General features: G+C 44.5%; 1 protein-coding gene across 2 annotated transcripts in view; it reads right to left on the bottom strand.

Moving 5' to 3' along the window:
• Positions 1–458: 458 nt before the first annotated feature.
• PWWP2A (PWWP domain containing 2A) overlaps positions 459–15,228 on the bottom strand; it is a 50,676-nt gene continuing 35,906 nt past the window's right edge. Inside the window, exons 2-3 of one of the 2 annotated variants that reach the window (XM_040439749.1) lie at positions 8,531–10,225; positions 459–2,490 (exon numbers count right to left, since the gene is read on the bottom strand). In XM_040439749.1, coding sequence (XP_040295683.1) covers positions 8,548–10,225 — 1,678 coding nt within the window. In that variant the 3' untranslated portion in view covers positions 459–2,490; positions 8,531–8,547. Of the gene's footprint in view, positions 2,491–7,650; positions 10,226–15,228 lie in introns of those variants that run through there. The other variant, XM_040439741.1, reaches the window with a different exon arrangement.

Genomic DNA, 15,228 nt, shown 5'->3' with positions numbered 1-15,228 from the left:
GGCTCTCCAGCTGTTGTAAAACTACAACTCCCACCATGCTTTGCTGTAGGCTGATAACTGTAGGCAGTATGAGCATGCTGGGAGTTGTAGTTTTGCAACAGCTGGAGAGCCTCAGGTTGGCCATCCCTGCCCTACATAGATATAACATTAAAGGGGTTCTGCAGTTTTTTTAAACTGATGATCTATCCTCTGGATAGATCATCAGCATCTGATCGGCGGGGGTCCGACACCCGGGACCCCTGACGATCAGTTGTTAAAGAAGGCAGCGCCACGGCCTTCTCACTGTTTACCACTGGCCCAGTGACGTCACGACTAGTATCAACTGGCCTGGGCGGAGCTAAACTCCATTCAAGGGAACAGAGCTTAGCCCCGCCCAGGACACTGATACTAGTCGTGACGTTACTGCGGTAAACAGTGAGAAGGCCACGGCACTGACCGGCAGGCGTCGGACCCCCGCCGGTCAGATACTGATGAGGATAGATCATCAGTTTAAACAAACTGCAGAACTTCTTTAAGTTTAAAATGCTGGCTCCCGGCAGCCACCAGTAGAGGGAGCTTGTGGAATCCTGTTATACATTGCAGTACGTGCCTAAGCCCCCCTGGTAGTAGCAGTGGGCAGCCAGAAATGTGCTATTCTGCCGATGCAGAGAATTTGGAACCCTGGTCTCTATAAAAATAATAAAGTAGGAAATTAATTGGCACAGAATACTGGACCAAACAAGGACCTGTAGTAAAAAAAAAAAAGTCACTTTACAGAAATCACTCATCTGTCAAAATATGATCTTTAGTTTGCATGCTACATGAGGGCTGGAAGCACCTGCAAAGGCATAAAATCTATAGGGTCCCATGAGGAAGCAGTGCATGGTAACAAAGGATAGTGTATAGCTATGCAGCCCCGCAATTTTCAAAAGACGCAACGATGTAAGCAAAAATTAAGTGGGAACCTAACCTGTAACATGCCATGCTCTCATAAAAGTGAAGGGCACTGTGGTAACATAATCCACCCTTCTTTCTGGGTACAAGGTGTGATGTAGAGGACATCGACCAAGGGAGGGGCATCCACTCCTCTATATAGCTCCTATATACGTAGCAGAGACTCCACCTATACACTGCATACACCCGCACACTATAGGGCAGGGATCAGCAACCTTCGGCACTCCAGCTGCTGTGAAACTACAACTCCCAGCATGTAAACATGTCCCACAGAAGTGAATGGAGCACTCTGGGAGTTGTAGTTTCGGAACAGCTGGAGTGCCGAAGGTTGCTGATCCCTGCTATACGGGGTGTAAAAGACTGGGTTCTAGTTGCAGAGTTCCTCTCACATTATCTGGGAAGGTTTTATACTTAATTCCAGCTGTTTTTGCCAGACATTCTCACCATTACGGGACTACTGTGGCCATGGATTGGCTGTGCAGTCACAGGTATGACCTCATGTTGGTGCAGGATTGAAAAGATAAGTCAATTTTTAGTGATTTCTGACCATACCAAAGGGGTTATTTTTATTAAAGGGATTGTGCAGTGGCTGAATATCGATGACCTATCCCTAGTCACTTGAATGGGTTTTGATTACACTGCACCATCTCTACAAAGGAGAGGATATGCAGAACATTAAAAAATAAATAAGTAGCTCTTGAGCGTTGCTCCAAGCAGCTGATCTGCTAGATTTATTTCAAGCTGACGTGTCCTGTATGATGCAGCTCATGACAGTGGAAGGATGGAACTGAGCATCTACCATAGTGTGGTGGACAGAGAAATTTGAAAATAAAGCAAGCAATGGCCATATACATTTCATTGAGTAACTCAGTGGCTATACTAAGATTTTAATTACAAAATAGGAGGATTGCTTTAGCTTTTTGGAGTGTCTGGCTCACAGCCCGTGTTATAACCCCTATACCAATCAGGGACTTTGTGCAACCATCAGAGGCAGTTACTGTATTTAAAAAAAAAAAAAAAAAACACAGTTGGAGAGTCTGGAATGAGTTTGAAGTTAGAATCCCTTCACGTAAGATTGGAGGCTGTCCATAAATGTCTTGGTCCCCACTCCGCAGATCTGTGCCGCTGGTCTAGCTGCTTTGACCTGCAGGTAACACTGGTAGAAGAGCTCACACAATAAAAAATATATACGGTATATACATTACGACACTACTTAAATAGAAACTGCAGTCACTTCAAGAAAACATAATAGCAAGAAATTCCTTCAATAAAAAGTTTCAAAGAAAAGATGAAAATCTCTGCCTTTGAACTTCTCACTCAACAGTTTTTTTTTTCTCTTTTTAAATAAAATTTACAATAGATATAACAATCTGTATAAGTTATACATTATTTTCACAGCTCAGGATTTTACACCTCGCGTGCCCTCAAACATACACAAGACAAGTCCTTTTACTTCCATGTACCTTAGGATTAGAAACAAAAACAAACAAAAAAAACTCCAGCGGGCGGCACCATCATGGGAATCCGCAAGCGGCAGCTCCTAGTGTGTAGTATTGGCTACAAAGAGAAAAATGAGAGAGCGTTAGTATCGTTATTGTGCTTTATTGTAGGCAGGAGGCACCTACCGACATCACTGGGGATGAGCGAATTTCAGGTTATGAGCTTTGTTTGGTGGTAAAAGCAGAATTGCGTTCTGGATTCTGTTACCACGGACCATAACGCAATTCTATGACGGAATGCCTTTAGAGGCATTCCGTCCTAACAGAAGTCTATGGGCTGCAAAACGGATCCATCATGCAGAAGGACTCCCCCGCATAACGGAAACGGGACGGATCCGTTATGCAGGCCACAGACTTCTATTATGATGGAATGAATAACCTCTAAAGGCATTCCGTCATAGAACTGCATTATGGTCTGTGGTAACGGAATCCATAACGCAATTCTGCTTTTACCACCAAACGAAGCGCAAACGAATTTCAAAATATAAAATTCGCTCATCTCTAGACATCACCATGATTAAGGGGAAAGTACAAGTTATTATAAAACCTAACTTTTATGTAGTAGATCCTGTAAATGAGTGGTGGCTATTAGCTTGGAGCGCGGGACGGAATACATACAGAGCAGCCGTGACAAGCATTTGCCCTCCTTCACACTGGGTGACTAGGCCTTATTCAGATGGTCGTAACACAGGAGCATTTTACGATCTGAATTACAGCCCGACCACAAGCCTAATGATCCGAACTTACAGGATCATAGACCCCTATAACGCTGTTAGTTGGAGTCATTAGACGTGGTCAGGCCAAGATTTGCAGTTGTGATACGGTACCAACATTATGGCCGTCTGAATGAGGCCTAAGTTGGGATAGTGGGGTGCACTGATCTGTGGTTGGGGAGAAGCAGGGGGTAGTTTCACACTAGCGCTAAACATCTCCAGCTGGAAGCAGCCTGATACCCCATTACCTATAATGAAGACTGGCAAAAATCCAGCCACAACCCAGCAAATAAAACCGAAGCGGTTTTAGCCCGGCCGGTTCTCTGCATATTTGTCAGGTTGCGGCTGGATCTCCATTATAGTTAATGGGGCCCGGCAACCAACGTAGTATGCAGAGAGCCTGCCAGATCTGACAGTGCGAGTGTGACACTAGCCTGAGCTATGCGACGTCTGTCCTCACTAGTAAAAGGACACATATTTTAAGAAGCTTCCTTATACCCAGTAATAATTAGTACTGAGCGAGGCATTGCATTCTCTTGTGTTCTTTTAAGCAGTGTCATGCTCCGTCCCCTCAGGCCCTGGACTGAGCATGCGTGTTAGTCTTGCAGTGCTCCGTTAAGGGGGCCATACAAAAACTACACTTGCCTATAATAATCACTTTACTAGGTAAAACTGGAAAAGAATATTGTGAAGTCATACTGTTTCCGCTATAGACACAGGAGCAGATTTATCAAAACTGGCTTAGTTGCCCATAGCAACCAACCAGATGCCACCTTTCATTTTTCAGAGTTTCTTTGGAAAATTAAAGGTGGAATCTGATTGGGTGCTATGGGCAACTAAGCCAGGTGAGGGCCAGCAGGCCTGTCTCATTTATAATTTTCTATGCCTGTTTTGGGCATAGAAAAGGGTTCAAATTTACTCCAGCAAGGGAGCTGGTGTAGATTTAGGGTCCATTCACACGTCCGTATGTGTTTTGCGGACCGCACATTGCTGGCACTCTAATAGAAAATACCTTTTCTTGTCCACAATTGCCGACAAGAATAGGACATGTTCTATTTTTTTGCGGAATGGAAGTGTGGATCTGGAAGTGCGGATGCGGACAGCACATTCCGGCTCCATTGAAAATGAATGGATCCACACCTGTTCCGCAAAATTGGGATTCGGACGTGAATGGACCCTTAGACAGGCAGTGAATACATCAAAGTTATGTAAAGGCTGCCGCCTCTACATAAATTCGGCGCATCCATTGTCAGCTAAAGGGGTATTAAGAACTTAATAAATTACGCCCATAGGTTACGTCCACACGAGACAGGTCTGCTGTGGATTTTCCACAGCCAAAAATTCACAGCACATCTTCCAAAATTCATAAAGGGATTATGTAAATTTGATTAACCCCCTCTAGGATACCCAGCCCTATGACCCTGCACATATGTGCCTGGTGCCCGACACCAGTTCCACCCAGGACCGCTTCACGGCAGTGGCTGTATCTCCCCTGCTGCATGTGACGCAAGAAGGCAAGTCACCGTCACGGCCTGCTATTGGCTGCACCCTCCCCCCACGGTTAACGGATGCTGATTTCTGCCGGCAGGAAAGATGCAGCCGCTGCAGTGGAGCAATAATGGAGGAAACCAGCGTCAGGAACCAGGTAAGTATGTGCAGGGTTGCGGGGCTGGACATTCTAGAGGGGATTATTCAAACTAGGCTAACGCCCTTTAAATACTGCAGACGTGTGCAGTGCACTATTAAGGGTGAAGTACAGTGAAAACAGCAAACTAAAGAGGTTGTCCAGGATCTTGATGGCATATCCTCAGCATAGATCATCAATATCAGGTCAGCAGGGGTCTGACACCCAACACCCCTGCAAACACCTCATAGGTCGGCACCAGCAGTCCAGCAAGGGATGCAGCCCCGTCACTGTTTACCAGGCACAGCTTCCTTAATTTTCTAGTGCAGGGATCAGCAACCTTCGGCACTCCAGCTGCTTTGAAACTACAACTCCCAGCAGGCATACTTAAACGTCTGTTCTTGTAACTTCCATAGAAGTGAAAGGAGGCTTCTTGGAGTCGTAGTTTCAGAACAGCTTGAGTGCCGGTGGTTGCTGATCCCCGGTCTAGTGGTTCTGCTGCTCCGTTCCATTCACATTACTGAAACTGATCAGCAGTACCAAGCGCAACCACTTCAAAATGCCCCGGGGAGGTTAAAACTGGTGTAAAAAACAAAGTCACAAACACCCAGTCTTTGACTTTTGAATGCCCATGGCACATGCAACATTTTTACGCCCAACCATACTCGCCAATGGGGAGTGGCAGAGACCTAGCAGAGCTATCATCCCCAGTAAATTTTCTATAATTTATGCCATTTTTCTGGCATAAATGACAATTGAAATCTAGTCCCGCTAGGGATTGGCGTAGATGAATTCAATCTAGGCGTATGGACTGCCAGTGGATCCACCTACTTTATGACGAGATCTGGTCATAAATTAGGGGCATCCTCCAGAAGCAATATAAACCACCACTCTTTAATAAATGGCCTATCCTCGACGCCTTTAAAAGCACTGTCCCACAATAAGAACTTATCGCATGGCCAAAGTGGTCGGACACTCGCCAATCACGAAAACGGATGTGCATGCACACTGCCGTTCCATTCAAAGTTATAGAACCGCCAGTAATGGACCACTGCATCCCTTTGGGGGTGGCAGCATGTATGCGTGACCATTTCTCCGTTCTAGCCATTGCGGAGGGCCCCAACACCAATCAAGCCCGCGGATAAGTGATAAGTTATTATGGTGGGACATACTGTACTTTACTTGTGTGTGAGAAACATGGGCAAGTTGTAAATGAAAATGGATAATATATAAAATGGATAATATATAAAATGGGTAATATATAATGACGCATCCCTACATAAATACTGGGAAAAAAATAAATAAATGCAGATGACCATTTCCTAAAATATTTTGAAAATAAGGCTACTTTCACACTAGCGGCACAGACCTCCGGCAGGCTGTTCCAGCGGGTGAACAGCCTGTTGGATGCGTGCTGCCACTAGTGACAGTGTGCCCCCGGACTGCCGATCCGTCCCCATTGACTATAATGGGGGTGGGGTGGAGTTCCGTCAGAGGCACGGCGAGAGGCTGCGGGAATAAAACGACATGTCCGACATTTATTCCACCAGTTCCCATTATAGTCAATGAGGACAGAGCGGCAGTCCGGGGGCACACGGTCACTAGCAGCAGGACGGAACCGACAGGCTGTTCACCTGCCGGAGGTCCGCGCCGCTAGTGTGAAAGTAGCCTAAAATTATGAAACCCTAAACGTCAGTTTCTGTTTGCAGGAAAGAACTCATGAAAACAAAAGGAGCACTGACGGCATGCTAAAGGTTAGCGATTAGTATGTAAGAGTCTGGACGTTCCACTATTTAAATACAAAGTCATATATAAGATGATGATAGTTAATGTTTGTTTCAGTGCAAACCACAAACCCCTTGTGCCCCTAAAGTCCAATTTAAAGGCCGCCCATAAAATGAACCACTACTTATTGTCGGTTGCTTAGCTAGAAAAGCAAAAATGTAAAAAATACAAAATGGGATGAAATATTTAGGGGGAAAAAAATAAATTAAAAAAAATGTTAGCATTTGCATTGCTTTTAACTTATGTATATATAATTTATAACTAAAGTAATAAACTAAAACAGAAGGATAAATTAAGCAAATACTGGATAATCCTATCGAAGTGTGTTGAATCCAATTAAAAGGGATACAAGACCAGAGATCCTTCTGAATATCCAAAAATTCAAGCCTCAAAAATACAGATGACAGCTTGTGATTAGATAATATCCTTATTCATTCAGGGCAACGCCATGCATCATATGTAGTCCATGCAGATCATGCAGTGTGGTTTTCTGGTAAGATGCCTCACCCACTTCTAAAAGTAGGGCCTAACCCTTTGTCCTTACTAGTAGAGGGCCATCCTGCTTATCTATCAGCTGGAGGATGAGGCACGTCCATGCCTAACATAGACCACCTACCGTTTTCAATGAGAACTGTGTAATGCTTCATTTGCCCTGTGGAGGCACTGCTGGGAAATTAAACACTTGCTGCTCAGTTCCCTCATAGATCACTGCGGGCCTAAGCAGCAGTAGGTCCTGTGATCAACTTTGTATCAGTGGCTCGTTCTAATGAAAAGAGAATTGTCTAAAGCAGGGATGCTCAACCTGCGGCCCTTCAGCTGTTGTAAAACTACAACTCCCACAATGCCCTGCTGTAGGCTGAAAGCTGTAGTCTGTTCGGGCATGCTGGGAGTTGTAGTTTTGTAACAGCTGGAGGGCCAGAGGTTGAGCATGCCTGGTCTAAAGTTCACAATTATATGGTTTTACAGTTGTGGAAGGGTCATCTGCGGTGTACACACTGAAGCCAGAGAACTGCATCAAAATCCCAACGCGGCTGACCGCTTTCCATTGGCTAGCCATTGTTTCCAGTAACACACAACAAGTTCAGATTTAGTTGATTTTATTTACAGTTTTTGTACATTTCAGAGCAATACACAATTACATTTGTTTCATATTTTCTGACCTGCAAACAGATACCTTAGACTTTAATGGGGGGAAAAAAAACTGGAAGAAAAAAAAAAAAATATTCATTTGATAAAGTACATCCAAAATAATGTAACAGTGACACTGACAAAGCACAACATGTCGTAACCAGAAGATGTCCTAAAGAAAGCCAGGAGATGAGTCTTTTCTTAAGAATTTGTATGTATATATATTTATAATATTTAAACATTTCAAGATGGCCACACTTGTCAAATTTTTTTTATTTTTTATCTAGACTTCAGTCTAGGAAAAAAATAAAAGGCAAAAACAAACAAAAAAAATTATAATCCACCTTTTACACTTTAGAATGAATCTATGTACATTCCCCTCCTCACATCCTGATCCACCATCATTGGGGCGCTGAAAATTGACACTTCTTAAATGTATAGAAATCAGGCAAGCCTGTAAAACAGCAGAGGCTAAGCGGCGGCCGATGTCCAGGGCCCGTTTCTGTATTAAGAGAATTACTAAACATTAAGTTTCAGAAGTGAAATGTACTTCTGTCATCTTGAAGGGGTTGTCTGGGACTTCTATTTGATGGCCTATCACGGTATGATCTGTGGGGGTCCGACTGCCCTTCCCTCCTTTGTTTTACCAGCCACAGTGCCATACATCATGTCCATCAGGTAAAAGTCCCAGAAAGCCCAGTTAGGAAAATGGACAGAGCCACTTTCCAACCTGGGGGGGACAAAACAAAACAACACTTTCTAAAATACTTTATGGTTGCGACTAAGCTAGTGTAGTAAAAAAAAAAAAAAAAAAAAAAAAAAAACTTATGACCTCTAAACTTGCCTACCTTACATGTGGGTGGGATCACGTTTCAAATTGAGTCAGGAGGGCTCGCACTTCTGGGGTGAGCTGTTTGGCAGCCTTAGCTGCTTCTGTGATGGCTTTGCGATAAAGACCCTTTCTCTTCTTGTTAAATCGGGACTGGAAGCTTTCTAAAAAAGGGGACAACTGTGACAAAGCAAGGAAGGAAGTTGTTGGGGACCCAAACCATGATATGCTGGCCTCCTGTCGGACAAGTAGGCCGTTATCTTTTCTGCTGACAGTTATATTAAGTATACGGGCAGGCCACCATGGAAAGCCATATATCTTGGCCCAAACAATGTCCCCAACACATATGGTCCTGCCATCGGTGGTCATGCATTTAGAGACATTTTTGGAAAACATCTTTATTTTCAAGGAATTGCTCAACTTTTTCTCTTCTTTTGAAGAGGAGGAAGATGATGAAGAAGGTGCATGCATGGTGCCTGGGGGGAAATCAAAGTTTTCAGTAGAACTACACTCAGAATGGGTGGATTTGATATCATCTGTACTATCACTACTACACACTGATGCACTGGAAGAGTCTGCTTTCTTTTGATTTAAGGTCATGTAAACTGTGATATTGCTTTTGCTGCCTTGCTTGCTCAGGGCTTGCTGCTCATCCTGCTCGCCAGGTGGTACACAGACACTTGCGTTCTGAACAGTAGTGCTGACCTCTTCAGGGCCATTGGAAGGGGTCTTTATTTCTGAGGGTGCCTCACCTGCTGAACGGGTGGCAGTGTAGCGAGTCTGGGGCTTGATACCAATCTTACTGCTGCGCAAGCTCTCAAGTCCAATCTTGAGCGAAGCGTTGTTCTCCTCATTGCGGTACCTTTGAGGTTTAATGCGTAGTCTTGGTGGAAGGGTCCCTGAGGTCGTGTTCTGAAGGCGTCTCGTAAAGTGGACTTTACTATGAGCATTTTTCGAGGAAGATGAATTCTTTTGTTTTTTTTGTGCCTTTTCTTTGGCCATTTTTAATACTTCCCGTGCCTTTGCATGATCCATATTCTTACTCTGCAGCACCTTCTTAGGGTGCAGTTGAGCTTTCGAGGCATTTGTTTGAGAAGCCACTTTTACCACTTTACCTCGCCCATGCCCAAGGTTGGAAACCTTAGACACTGGATTTTTTTTCTGACTCTCACTCTGGCTTTTTCCGTTTACTTTATGATCAGTTTTGAGTTTCTTATTCACAGTAGTTACACTTTCATGCCTCCTCCTTTTTCCTTCTTCTAGCTTAAAAGAGTCATTCCCAGTCTTCCTGACCTCCCTCTTATCGGTGACAACATTTTTACACTTATCACACAATACCTGCCTAGGCCGCAGTTTGATAGCGTTCATTATCGAAGTGGGTTCTTCCCTGTATATTTTCTTTTTCAGTCTTTTAATTTTACGTGGAGGGGGTTGAGGTATTGACTGGTTATAGGTGTCCCTGATAAACAAAGGAGGAGGGTATGGAGCGCCTTCATGAAAGAGAGGAGGTGGCTTTGACATCCACAGGGTTTTATTAACTCCACAGGGCTCTGTGGACTGGATGGGGGTTATATCCATGGGACCAGTTCCATTCTCATTTTTCAGTGATTCTTCTTCTTGGAATGATGTGCTTTGAGGCTGGATGGGTTCCTCAGGCTTATTCTTATACTCTCGTTTAGGGTGAACTGTTACAGGGATTCCATGAGGTCCAAACCTTGAAAAAAAAAAAAAAAAAAGGGCAAATTACACAGATGATTCAAATAATCACACACGTCTTAAATAAAATAAAATACAGGGCAGTAAAGGCGCATTTGCACGTGCCGAGCAGCAGTGGATTGTCAGGAAGGAAAAACGCAATCACCCGATGATTGAGCGTTTCGCTCATTTATCAGAGGCACCTTTAGACGGGCAGATTGGCAGGAGTGTTTGTTCCCAACAATCTGCACGTTAGGGCTTCACGATATGGAAATTTTGTGCGATTGCGATTAGGGCCCTAAAAATTGTGATAACAATATGCGATGCGATATTTTAAGGGAATTGTGCTAGAGGTCTATTTGCTTGGATTTTCCCGTATGAGCCGCTGACGCCGCCACAGGAGCCCCTGCCGTGACCAGTCGCCCAGGTACTGTATTTTTTTGCTTTATAAGACGCACCTAGGTTTTTGAAGAGTAAAATAAGAAAAAAAAGATTTTGAACCAGAAGGTGTGCTTTTGGTGGATTTTGAACTAATGGTGGTCTGTGGATGAGGCACCGTTATGGGGGATTCTGTGGATGAGGCACCGTTATGGGGGATTCTGTGGATGAGGCACCGTTATGGGGGATTCTGTGGATGAGGCACCGTTATGGGGGATTCTGTGGATGAGGCACCGTTATGGGGGATTCTGTGGATGAGGCACCGTTATTGGGGATGTGTGCTATGACATATAGGGCCAATGGGGGGGACCAGTGTAAGATGCTAAACGTGTGGATGGCACACATAGCATATTATGCTGGTCCTCCTCATGGCCCTATGTATCACAGCACTTTATTAATGTCCCCTCATGTGTCCTAAACCGCGCACATAACTGTCTTTGTATGTAAAGCCTTTCTTTACTGCTGAAACAATCGCTCTCCTATTGACTTGAGCAGGCCGGCCGGCGCATGACTTCAGTCAGTCACGCTCCTCCCACTTCATTAATGAAGCAGGAGCGCGACTGACTGAAGTCATGCCCCGGCCGGCCCGCTCGTTGCAGTGCATTCATAGTTAGTACAGAGGCTGGTGATTTTATCAATAGGAGAGCGATTGTTTTAGCAGTAAAGAAAGACTTTGCATACAAAGACGGCCGCCACGGCTTGCCTCCAGACCCTCCCCGCACTGTAACTGATGTATCGCCGACCGCGCTGTGCAGCATAGCGGCCACCGAAACATCAGTGTCAGCCACGTAAAAAGTCAATCATTGCTTTATGAGACGCACAGTGCGTCTCATAAAGCGAAAAATAAATCGCAGCATTTTTGGGTCAGGCAAATCTCCATCGGCGATTATCGCGATACGATTGCTTTGGCGATATATCGTGCAGGCCTACTGCACGTGTAAATCCACCTTTAGACCAAATACTGATAATATGACAAGCTGCTTTGTATTTGGCCTTGTTCACACCTTGCAACAATCCTAGGTAAAATGTGTGCGAATTACATGTTTGTAGCAAGGAGACATCCATTGGTCGCACTATTGCAGCATTTTCATAGACCACATTCAAGGAAATTTTTGTTCATCAAAAACTGCAACAATTGAGGCAAAATTTGCATAAACTAAAATATATCTGACCTACGTAGAAAACTGCAACAGTGCCCATTACTACTGCTGCAATCACACTCATCTAGGGAATGAGAAGCCTCAAACTAAAGGTTCTTTTCACACTAGCGTCAAGGTACACTACTAGCTTTCAGCCTTCATTATTGCCATCAAAATTCTTGAAACCCCCCAGACCACATTAAAGGGGTTGTCCAGGTTCACAGCTGTACCCGGACCTATCCCCTTCACCCAGGCAGCCCCTCTGAATGGAGCATCAGCTTCACGCAGGGCAAGGGCCGTTTTTGCCCTCTGTACAGCATTAAACCAAAGTTTTGAGTGAAGTGACTTTGGATCTAGGATCATTATTAGTTTTTTTTCTGTATTTGGATTCTGGCTTTAGTTACCCTTAAAGGAGATTTGCTCTGTATCTTTACAATGTTTCATATCTTTCTGAAAGGGGTGCTGGGAGACAGAATCATACAGTAGTGAAGAACACATCATGGTTTCAACTTACAATGGAAACCATGAAAGTGCCAGATCCATCATATTATAGATACCAATGGCACTCAACTGACCCCACTGACTTATAAATATGGTCTTTCTGCCGAAGTGTCCATTGCTTTTCAGACAAATGTGAAAGGCTCCTGACAGAGGTTACATAGTATGGTATGGCGCAAACTAGATGTGAACAGATCCTAATAAAGACACCAACCTTGTAATATATTGTTGTAGACCAGGGATCAGCAACCTTCGGCACTCCAGCTGTTACGAAACTACAATTCCCAGCATGCTCTATTCATTTCTATGTGAATTTTTAGAAAATCAGAGCAGGTATGTATGCTGGGAGTTGTAGTTTCACAACAGCTAGCGTGCCGGAGGTTGCCTACCTCTTGTGCTCAATTTGTCCTCGTGGCCACATTGCCTGCCCTATTACAGTGTTTGTACTCTACTAGAAGAATGTCTACTGCCACTTGCAGTGAGTCTCCAGCGTATTAGGCCTCATTCACACAACAGTATTTTTGGCCCGCGTCCAATCTGCATTTTTTTGCGGTTCGGACACGGACCCATTCCTTTATATAGGGCAGCAAATTCTAGAACATGTCCTATTCTTGCCAGTTTTGTGGACAACAGGCATTTCTATAACAGGGACCAAGGAAAGTGAAGGATGCACATGCCCTGTATCCTCGGTTTGTGGACTGCAAAATCCATATGGTCATGTCCTTGAGGCTTTACACGGCAGGACTGGATGTGGCATAAATCACATCCGCTTTGTAGGTCCTCAAACTAGCTGAATGGTACTGTTCAGCTCTGCAACATTGAATCATTACTTTATAGCAGACATGCTGAAAGTAATTGCTAAGAACTACTAGCCGTGTACAGGGGTCAAAGGAGGTGGAGATGTCCTTCTACCTAGTGACACTCCTGCCTGTCAGAATAACGTAGACATATTACAGCAGATCTCAATGACAGCAATCAGCTTTTGTCTAATGTACAAGCTTAAAAAAGGTTGTCCACTTTAAAGAGGTTCTCCGGCAACCCGACCTAGTCACAGGTAGCCTTCATTTCTACAGCTTGTCAGAGGTGAAGGGAGCAGGGCCGCGCTACCTTCACCTCACACTTATGAGATGTGTGGTCAGACTGCTCGGCCTACCAACGTATCTCATGTATGATCACTCCAGTACTAAACTACTGAAGAGCAGGAACTCTTCAGAAAGTAATGATGCTATCCTCTGTCATGGTGGAGCAGTCTAAGGCCCCTTGCAGACGAGTGTGTCCGGATTAGGTCTGGATGCGTCCAGGTGCATTGCGGCAAACCTGTGCGAGTAGGAACGCAATTGCAGGTCAGTTTTGACTGCGATTGCGTTCCGATGTTCAGTTTTTATCGCACGGGTGCAATGGGTTTTGCACGCGCGTGATAAAAAACTGACTGTGGTACCCAGACCCGAACTTCTTCACAGAAGTTCAGGTTTGGGTTAGATGTAGTGTAGATTGTATTATTTCCCCTTATAACATGCTTATAAGAGAAAATAGCATTCTGAATACAGAATGCATAGTAAAATGGGGCTGGAGGGGTGAATAAACAATAAAAAATAATTTAACTCACCTTAATCCACTTGTTTGCGCAGCCGGCATCTCTTCTGTCTTGTTCTGTGAGGAATAGGACCTTTGATGATGTCACTACGCTCATCACATGATCCATCACTATGGTGATGATCATGTGATGAACGTAGTGACGTCATCAAAGGTCCTATTCTTCACAAAAGACAGAAGAGATGCCGGCTGTGCGAACAAGTGGATTAAGGGGAGTTAATTTATTTTTTATTTTTTGTAACCCCTCCAGCCCTATTGTACTAAGCATTCTGTATTCAGAATGCTATTATTTTCCCTTATAACCATGTTATAAAGGGAAAAAAATTATGATTGGGTCCCCCATCCCGATCGTCACCTAGCAACCGTGCGTGAAAATTGCACTGCATCCGCACTTGCTTGCGGATGCTTGCGATTTTCACGCAACCCCATTCATTTCTATGGGGCCTGCGTTACGTGAAAAACGCACAAAGAGGAGCATGCTGTGATTTTCACGCAATGCACAAGTGATCCGTGAAAATAACCGCTCATGTGCACAGCCCCATAGAAATGAATGGTCCGGATTCAGTGCGGGTGCAATGCGTTCACCTCACGCATTGCACCCGTGCGGAAATCTCGCCCGTGTGAAAGGGGCCTAACAGAAGTGACTCCAGTGTGCACCAGAACACAGGGTAACGAGGCAAAACCCAATAGAAATGGAGGTAACCCCTCCGAGCAACATTCTGGGTGGGGTTGTCAGGTCATGTTAATAAACTCCAGGGTCATATCGGCAGCTGATCTGCAATACCAGACAGAGCCCAAGTGTAGGCGAGGTGCCCCTATGCCCTCTGAAGCCACTGACACTAACCTTCTATTGCAGCAGGTAGTCAACTACTTCTTGTAAAAAGATCCAAATTACTGGGTGTGCCATCAGGTGAAGGTTTGTTGAGGGCTGAAACGAGGCACATGCTGTTCCCAACAGGAGGTATGCAGGTTACATGCCTCACAAAGTGGCCACATGTACGGTAACCTCAATGTACATAATGTGAGGCACATGGCAATTATGCAAGGCTCACAAGTGAGGCACAATACCGTTACTAATGTGAAGGACATGGGGTTGTTAATGTCTGCCACATGGAGGCACTAAGTTACCTCATCTGCCTTAGGGTGCCTGCACAAGGTTCCGCTGAGTAACGGTAACCACACAGTATACCGCTAACTGATTTACTTCACCTGTATGTGCCATGGTTTCATGTGGCAAGTACAAGTAGAGCATGGCAATTAGCAGTAACCTCATGCTGTTACAGTAGCTCAGCAAACTCACATTAGTAATTCCATGCTTTTTGTAAATTACCATATATTACCTTTAAAATATCTA

The sequence above is a fragment of the Bufo bufo genome, chromosome 1, assembly GCF_905171765.1.
Source record: "Bufo bufo chromosome 1, aBufBuf1.1, whole genome shotgun sequence".
NCBI classification, from domain to species: domain Eukaryota; kingdom Metazoa; phylum Chordata; class Amphibia; order Anura; family Bufonidae; genus Bufo; species Bufo bufo.
Note: the sequence above shows the minus strand (reverse complement) of the source record. Positions and strands in the feature narration are given on the sequence as shown.